Source organism: Abrus precatorius, unplaced genomic scaffold, assembly GCF_003935025.1.
Source record: "Abrus precatorius isolate BTA unplaced genomic scaffold, Abrus_2018 Scaffold5, whole genome shotgun sequence".
In the NCBI taxonomy this organism is placed as follows: domain Eukaryota; kingdom Viridiplantae; phylum Streptophyta; class Magnoliopsida; order Fabales; family Fabaceae; genus Abrus; species Abrus precatorius.
In genome coordinates this window covers 6,803,319-6,812,496 of record NW_020874395.1, presented here as the reverse complement: position 1 = coordinate 6,812,496, position 9,178 = coordinate 6,803,319, and the positions used below count along the sequence as shown (strand labels likewise).

General features: G+C 30.7%; 1 protein-coding gene across 6 annotated transcripts; it reads left to right on the top strand.

Annotated features, from left to right (window-relative positions):
• The first annotated feature begins 281 nt into the window (after positions 1-281).
• LOC113867109 (cationic amino acid transporter 2, vacuolar-like) lies at positions 282-8,968 on the top strand. Of its 6 annotated transcripts, none has more exons than XM_027502128.1 (15): positions 282-416; positions 686-891; positions 1,199-1,400; positions 1,589-1,673; positions 1,975-2,115; positions 2,713-2,831; positions 2,914-3,010; positions 3,126-3,298; positions 3,739-3,805; positions 5,165-5,323; positions 6,406-6,661; positions 6,856-6,961; positions 7,177-7,289; positions 7,760-7,835; positions 8,370-8,948. In XM_027502128.1, exons 2-15 carry the CDS (start codon positions 735-737, stop codon positions 8,524-8,526), a joined length of 1,908 nt encoding a protein of 635 aa, XP_027357929.1. In that variant the 5' UTR covers positions 282-416; positions 686-734; the 3' UTR covers positions 8,527-8,948. The 6 variants fall into 6 exon arrangements, 5 of the variants coding, with proteins under 5 accessions (XP_027357929.1, XP_027357928.1, XP_027357932.1 ...); XR_003505139.1 differs by having other exon boundaries at positions 318-416; positions 7,177-7,372; positions 8,370-8,949; XM_027502127.1 differs by having other exon boundaries at positions 283-891; positions 8,370-8,968.
• Positions 8,969-9,178: the final 210 nt, after the last annotated feature.

The window sequence follows — 9,178 nt, the reverse complement described above, 5'->3', positions numbered from 1 at the left end:
AAATAATTTTAAAAAATTATCAATTTATTATATAAGTGGTTGACTATTTTAGATTTATTAACTCTAATTTTTAAGGTTGTACTTAAATTTTTAAAAGTAATATATTTTTATTAAAAATATATTTATTATATTAAAGTTATGAAAAAATAATAAATATCATTTTATTATTAAATTGTTATTGTTTAATAAAAGAGATATTTTGTGAAGAATGTGTAACTGGCAATTTTTGTTTTTAGTAAAACGGACATTTGATTTGAGATCAAAATTAATTTTACTAACTTCAAATAAACAAACAACATATGGAACAAGAAAACCTGAGCAACCACTGACGACTGCCATAACTCCAATCATGTCCTAAAACAAATCAGAGAACAGAACGTTGCATAGAAAAGGAAAAATCATCTTTCCACCTTAAGGTAGAATAGCTCCAGAACAGGGGCCCCAATTCTCTCTTCCCATAAAAGCAACCCACTCTTCACCCATGGCACCACAGCCAAGGAGAAAGGGTGAATAATAGAATTGCTTCTTTCCTTTCTATCCCTGCTTCTCTCTCTCTCTCTCTCAATCTGCATAACTATACTGTTCAGTTTAGTTTGAACTTTGAAGCAGATTTTTATTATATCCCACATTAATTAATTAATTAATTGGAAAGAAGCTTTCTTTGGCACTAATTATTATTTCCCAGATATATTGGGTACCTTGTTGAGCCCAAAAAAGAAGAGAAAAAAGTTGTGATGGGGATTTGGGTTGATTCAGAAGATGATGGTAAAAATGGAGGACTCTGTGCATGGAGGTTCCTAACTAGGAGGAAGAAGGTGGATTCTGTCATTATGAACAATTCTCAAGGCCAACTTGCCAAGGAGTTAACTGTTCCTCATCTCATGGCAATTGGTAGTTCAAGTTCTTCTCTTTTCTTTCTCCTTTTTTCTGGGTGATTTAGTTCATTTTTCAGTCACGCTTTTCATCTGGGTATGGATGACGTGGATCTGTTCATGTTTTAGTTTCACAGTTTCTGTTTTCATAATTCCAGGAGTTGGAGGCGTAACGTTACTTTTTTCTTGTTTGAATTCCTTCAGTTTTTGAGTCAAAAAGTGAAAAAGAAGAAGATGTGACCCGATAAATTGAATTTGTCTGCTTCATTTTGTTTCTTCAGTTATTATTTGTTTTTTCATTTTTTTTATGGGATGTTTTAACTCAGGTGTCGGTGCAACAATTGGTGCTGGTGTTTATGTTCTGGTTGGAACGGTGGCAAGGGAACATTCTGGACCGGCTTTGCCAATTTCGTTTCTTGTGGCTGGATTTGCAGCTGCACTTTCTGCTCTTTGTTATGCTGAGTTGGCTAGTCGTTGTCCTTCTGCTGGAAGTGCTTATCACTATTCATACATATGTGTTGGGGAAGGGTACTCATACTCACTCACCTTCTTTAGATTACTGGTTTTCTTTTTCTTATGTGCCTCAAAATTATTTATCCTTGGAGGCTTGTACGTTGCATATTTGAAAAGATTGGAGTGCTTGTGTGAAGTTGGAGGTTTTATATCGATTTAATTTACGTGATCGTTTACGAAAAACTGATTTCTTTGCTTTGCAGTGTTGCTTGGTTGATTGGCTGGGCATTGATACTGGAATATACAATAGGTGGAGCTGCTGTTGCTCGTGGCATAACCCCCAATTTGGTATGGTCTTACTTTAGCTCTTTATTTGGTTTTGTTTGTCTTAGAGGGTGTTGATTATATCATCCTGTTTTGACCCTTAGGTAGATTTAATTAATAGTTAAAGGATGATTATTTATCTTTTATATTTTTATTTTTAAATTTTTCTTATATGCTATTTTGTGTATTATATGTTTTTTTCTGAAGCTCAGAATTCTGATGGATGTTTTCTTAGTATTGTTATAATGACTCTAGCAGATTTATTTTTGCAAATCTGCAAATAAAAATCATGTTGTTGATATCAAGTGGATATTTCTCTTATTAGGCTGCACTTATTGGGGGAGTGGAAAATTTGCCCAGCTTTTTATCGTATCAGCGCATTCCTGGGATTAACATTGTTGTTGACCCATGTGCAGCAATTCTGGTTTTTGTTGTTACTGGACTTCTATGTGCTGGGATCAAAGAGGTAGGTTTTCATTAGAATCTTTGTCTAACATATTATATTATATTATATATATCCCTTTTAAATGGTATGTGATCTTTGATTCTATCATCTTGAATCTATTTAAATAATAAAAAAAAGTTTTGTTAACTTCAGCAAGGACTGAAAATAAATAGCTAATATAATTTTAATAGTAAAATTTTATTAAAAAAATATTTATTGTATTTTTATAATTTTAATTGTAAAATTTTATTAAAAAAAATATTTATTATATTTTTATAACTTCAATATAATAATTATATATTTTTTTTATAATTTTTTTTATATGTGGATGTTTAAACTCAGTCCACCCCTTGATTAATAAAATCTATAAAAAAAACAATTAATTTTAGTTAATACTTGGTATATGCATATTATAAAGTAATTAATAATAGTAAAATTTTATTAAAAAATATTTATTATATTTTTATAATTTTAATACAATAACTGTATATTTTTTATAAAATTTTTTTATCTATGAATGATTAAACTCGGCCAGCATTAAGAGCTGAAATTAAAAATACAAAAAAAAAAAAATATGTGTTCCAATAACTAATTTTAGCTAATACTTGATATATGCAGAGTACAATGGTACAAGGTGTAGTCACCTCAGTGAACATATGTGCTTTGCTTTTTGTCATGGTAGCTGGTGGTTACTTGGGATTCAAATCTGGATGGGTTGGATATGCCCTTCCCACAGGGTACATTACATCATTGTTTTGCACTTCCCCTTCAATTTTTGGTCTCTTCTAGTCACTGAATACTTGTCTCTTGGTTTAATAGGTATTTTCCCTTTGGGGTAGATGGGATGCTAGCTGGTTCTGCAACAGTGTTTTTTGCATACATAGGTTTTGATGCAGTTGCCAGCACTGCTGAAGAGGTATAAAATATGATGTTACGTAGCTTGTTCTTCATGCATTATATGTGTCATTTCCTATGCTGGATACATAAGATGATGTTCAAACTTATTAATAATGTTTTACTTTGATCAACAGGTGAAAAATCCTCAACGAGATTTGCCATTGGGTATTGGTGGCTCATTGTTTCTATGTTGTGGATTGTACATGATTATCTCCATTGTTATTGTGGGTTTAGTGCCTTACTATGCAATCAACCCTGACACCCCCATATCATCTGCATTTGCTGACAATGGGATGCAATGGGCAGGGTAAGTGTACAAGTTTGAAATTCTACTTTGCCTCTGATTTTTATCATAATGTTTAGGGTCAATATGTTTTAAAGTTCGAAAATTAATCTTTACGAAAAAAATTTCAGATTAATTTAGACATATATTTCAATCACATCTAATAGTTCAATTATTTTTTAACTTTATTTTAAATCAAAGAAACACTCAAGTAGCTGCACAAAGAATCATACTTCTTTTAGATTTTGATAAAATTTATTTCAATAATGATTTTTTTTTTAAGAACAACTTTAAAAAGTTAATTTTATATAAATAGGAAAAAGAGTCACTTTAAAGAGTGAATACACTTAAAAATAATTTTATTTGATAAAAAGCTTAAAATTTAAACAAACGCATTGATTTGGTGTTCAAACTGATTTTCTAAGTTATTTTCTACTAAATTAAAAGGGTAATTGTGATTGCAGATACGTTGTAAATGCTGGAGCTTTTACAGCTCTATGCGCATCATTGATGGGTGGGATATTGCCCCAGGTAAATTAATTCATTAGAATCTCAGTGTCTCTGTTTATGCATTAAATTAAATTCTTAAATTATTTCTTATAGTTTATTCTTCCCCAAGTGGCTGTTTTGCTATTTCTGTTACTTTTACCATATTATTACGCGCGCGAACGGATTTTTTAACGTATGCTTAAATTATATAATAAAAAACAATAAATAATAAATTTTATTAAAAATAATATTTAATATTATTAATATATTATATAATTTTTAAAATATTAATATAGATTTTTATTATATGTTTTTTGAACACGTTAAAAAAACTGGTGTGAAAATGGACCTTCTTGTTTTGAGTTTAAGTTAACCATAGCAAAAACTAAAAAGTCAGGAGGGTTTTGTGTCAGATTTATTTGATTAGGAGAAATTAAAATTTAAAACTTTTAAAAATAAAATCTGTCATATGAAGAAAAAGTGATGCCAATTAGGATATTCTTATATGAAAAAATAAGTTGTAGTTTTTAAAATCTAATTATCAGAAAATAGAGGTGGTTGCTCCGCGTGACGTGTTCAAGGCAAGGTGTGGATTTTGGGAAGAGTTTGGTGGTGTAAGGCTTGTGGGTTTTGTCTGGGATTATGACATGATATGATGTAGATGCCAGGAACTTGCTTTGTTCGTTTGATAGCTAAGTTGTGGGGCACCCCTTGTATCACTCTTATTTTTTCCTTCATTCCTTAGGGTATGCTTCGGTGGGGGTTTTTGGAGGAAAGGGTATATTTTTAAATTTTAAATTAAAAAATTTATATATTATTTATAATAATAAATATATTAAGTTTATATTAATATATTAACTAATATTTTTTATTTTAAAAAATATTAATTTTAAATATATTTATTTAAAATATAAATTTTGTCCTTCTTTCTCTTCTTTAAAACTTCTCTTCCTAAACAATCATTTAACTTTAATTAGCATCTTCTGTATTTTTCTCTTTTTTATTGAATAATAATATTTTCATAGCGAGATGAGTGTAAAGAAAAAGAGATAAAAAATGAAAAAAAAAGTACACAAAATTTGTGATCAAGAATATAATAGGAAAAAAAAATAATTTAAAAAGTTGAGTTTTTTTTTTTTTTTTTTGGTACCTGCAAAACTCCCTCCATTAACTTGATATTAACATTTGCCTATGCTTAAAAATTTATGTACTAGAAAAGCTAGATGTGATATACTGAATTTAATTAAGATCATAAGTTCCAAATATGTGCCCTATTTCTTTTGCTGATTTATTCTACGATTACTTGTTAAAAATTTTATCACATTTTTTTTCTTTCCTTTTTATTTGAAGTTTATATTTTCAAGGTAAAATTATCAAGTTGTTCTGTTTAATGTCTCTCAGCCAAGAATTTTGATGGCTATGGCAAGGGATGGGTTGTTGCCACCATTTTTTTCTGACATAAACAAGCACAGCCAGGTTCCTGTTAAGAGCACAATAGTTACTGGCCTTGTTGCTGCAGCCTTGGCATTTTCTATGGAAGTCTCTGAACTGGCTGGGATGGTAAGTCTACTTTTATAACAATCAGGATCCCCTAATTGTGTTTTTTGCTAGGATTATGAGCTTGAATGTGGTTAAGGAATTACTTTTATTCATAATCCTATCATGCAAGATTCCTTTGAACTTATACCATGTACAATGTGTAAGTTTGTTTTACCTTGTGCTGAAATTTAATGTCTAACTGCAAAATATGGAGGTGGCAAGAATTGAACTCGGTCACTGGTTCAAAGATACTCTCATAACTTTTATAGAAAGCAATAGAAATCGAGAGAGCATGCATATGAATAGTATGTGAGAGAAAGAGGGATTGGGGAAACTGGGATTCAGATATATTGGGATGCATTAAGTTCATTCTTGTTAGGCACTTAGGCTGTCCATTTGTTATTTATAGAAAATTTTCAGATGTGCCATGTTGGCTAGGAATATGGCCAAAATACACCATATAAGGCTTGGACAATTCTCTTATAAATTAGTTTTTGGGAGTCAGTCAGGTTTATTTTTCTAACAGTAGTTAACTATATTTGGTACATAGTACTACTTTAGCCAAATAATCATATTATAAAATATAATAATTCAAATCAATCATAGTAGACTCTTACTTTCTCATTTTACAGGTCTCTTCACTTAAAAAGAACCACATCTAATGGACATATTTTGCTAAGATCATCATATGCCACACAACATACCTGTTGACCTGTTGTAGCATGGGTCATGCCAAGACCATAAAGCCATGATTCTTCAATTACAATTACAAGTGTAAAAAAAATGTGTGTGTATGAATATAATAAGGGTTGTATCAAGTGAGAGCTGTATATATATATATATATATATATATATGGGCAGGGAGGCTGGAGGGATGATTGTCTTGATACCAAACACAAATTTAAGTAGAAGAATGAAACCCATCTGATGAAGCTCTTGTCTTTATGAGTGGAAATCCAAGTGATTTGTTTCTTTTGAAATTCTTTAATCATTTCTGATTTCTTGCATAGACTTGCCTGGTAGCACCTTTAATTGTCAAATATAGAAAGATGTTACTGACTTGTATGTATAGTACTAATATATATTTATCGTGGCTCCTGCAGGTTAGTGTGGGTACACTTCTTGCATTCACCATGGTGGCAATATCTGTGTTAATACTAAGATATATCCCACCAGATGAGGTTCCATTGCCCCCTTCTCTTCAGGAACCAATTGATTCAGTTTGGAGCAGTTTGGAGACAAATGCAAAAGATAGAGGGGCAAATGCTAGTACTTCTACGAACCGGAAATCTTTAGTTGTTGATGAGGATGTATCAATTGATTATCCCCTTATTGCTAAAGTTCCTGCCATAAGCAAATGTGAGTTATGCTTTTCCTTTTCTGTTTACCAATATCTCTATCATACATAACATCAACGTATTGCTTAATATATGAAATCATTAAATCAGTGCTTCTAAGTATCTTACACCAATAGGCTGCTATTATAATTTCTTTTTGTTATGTCATTTGACATCTGCTATTTTTCTCCTTGCTTGTATTTGTTTATGGTGCAGATGTACATGAGGGCAATAGGCGAAAAGTTACTGGATGGGTAATAGCATTCACATGTATAGGGGTGTTTATCCTCACATTTACAGCATCAGATACAACTATTCTAAGGTTGGTTTAGTCACATATATCTTGTTTTTGAAGTTGCACATACATTGATAGAAGGGTGCTGTATGTTTGGTCTTGTCTCAAATGAAAGGGAAGGTTTTGCTTTTAAGAGGGCAGTGCTGCATTAAATTTATGCACTTCATTAATGGTTCTCATGCCACTTAATTTTTATTTTATGTTCTTACTTTTCAAGCACTTTATGTTTTTGGCAATACCAGTTCTGTCCGCTTTGCATTATGTGGAGTTGGTGGCACACTTCTTCTGTCTGGTTTTGTCTTCCTAACCTGTATAAATCAAGATGATGCAAGGCACAACTTTGGGCACTCTGGAGGTAAGGATTAAAATTATCATCTTGTGGCAACAAAACTTGTTCGACCTGTCTGACTGAGTGTCTTTTAGCATCAGATATTGAATGTAAGAACATGTGTTTCTATGCAAGAAAAATATATGATGAAATCATTTTTTTTTAATATGTACTCAAGGATATACAATAAGAAATTAATGTATAAATCAAGATTTTTTTTTAATATGTACTCAAGTGGTTTTTAATAAAAAAATATTATTCGTAAATTCTTATAATGAGCTGATGTTAAAAATAAGCTCCCAACAAATTCTACTGAAATCTCTATTTGGGCATAAATCTATTTAATCATTCTACATTTCTACTCGTTTTTTTTTTTTTGTTGGGTAGGGGGAAGGGTGTGTGTATAGAATATGACTGGATCAAGTAAATTTGGAGGATTGGAATTTCCTAACAAACAATTCATTGTGAAAGGTAACCCTTAATTGATCCATTTTCAGGTTTCACTTGCCCATTTGTGCCTCTTCTGCCCATAGCTTGCATTCTCATCAATTCCTATTTACTTATTACTCTTGGGTAAGTATTTTACATTCAAGTACAGAGTTTTCCCTTCAAATATTTTAAAAGCAAACTATTAGTTAATCGTAAAAGATTATATTGACATTAATATTTAAAAAAAAGATTAAGTTGACATTAATTTGGTCCCTACAAGACAAAGTACATCAATTTAGCTTTCCAACAGTGAAAAAAAAAATCAATTCAATCCCTCAATCATTTTAAGTTGACATTAGTTTAGTCTGCCAATAATATAAAATGACATCAATTTAGTTCTTCAAACGCAAGTTTGTACATAGAAGGATCATTTTGACATCACTTCTCATAATTGAATAATTAAATAGATTTTACTTGTAATCCAGGGACCAAATTAGTGTAAACCAAACCTTTCTAGGACCAAAATGGATGTTTATTGGTTACCTAATGATATACTTAATCTGAACTATATATAAGCTATGATCTATGTATTATATATAACCTTCTAACATTGCTCTAAGAACGATTATTTGTTGAATTGCACAACCTCACCTAATTTTTGTGTGTTAATTCTTCCAGGGCTGCTACTTGGGCGCGTGTTTCTATATGGCTGGCAATAGGAGTTATTGTTTATGTGTTTTATGGCCGAAACCATAGCACTCTGAAAGATGCAGTTTATGTGCCAGCAATTCAAGTGGATTATACCCATCACGCCTCCACAAGCTGTCTTGCTTGATCTCCAAAACTTACCAAACACGACAAAATATCACCATATATGTGAAGCTTTTGTGCATAGAAAATAGTGCCACTTTGTATACCACCTACGAAAGATGTATTTTATAAGGAAAATTGCGGAGTTATAATAATGGATTAAAAGATTAAAAGTTGAAATTATGGTAAAATATATATACAAAATAATTAAATTATAAAAATTAATTTTCTTAATTTTTTGACAGATTATTATAACTCCGTATCTTTTCTTTTAAAGTACACCTTTCATTTTAGAATAGTAAGATCAACATTAGAATATAATTGTTGTATATAGTTTGAATTAAAGCTCAATTATCTTCCTCATTATTCTCCTTTGGATGACAGAATGGATGAATGAATTACTAGTCCCATGGAACCTGTTATAAAATGTAGATATAATTTAAAATTTGATATTAGTTTTTAAATTTAGCATCAATCGTTCTAAAATAATTTAGTTTGATTTTTGTATTAAAAACTAATCGTGAAAAATTACTTGTGGCACCATCATCTCCTTTATTATTAACCTAACTCACCAATGAATCTACTATATTACTTTAGATACCGAGAGTACAAGATCAAAGAGCTAACTAATGTCTAAGTACTTTTTAGTGCTACAATTTATACTATAAACAAGACAA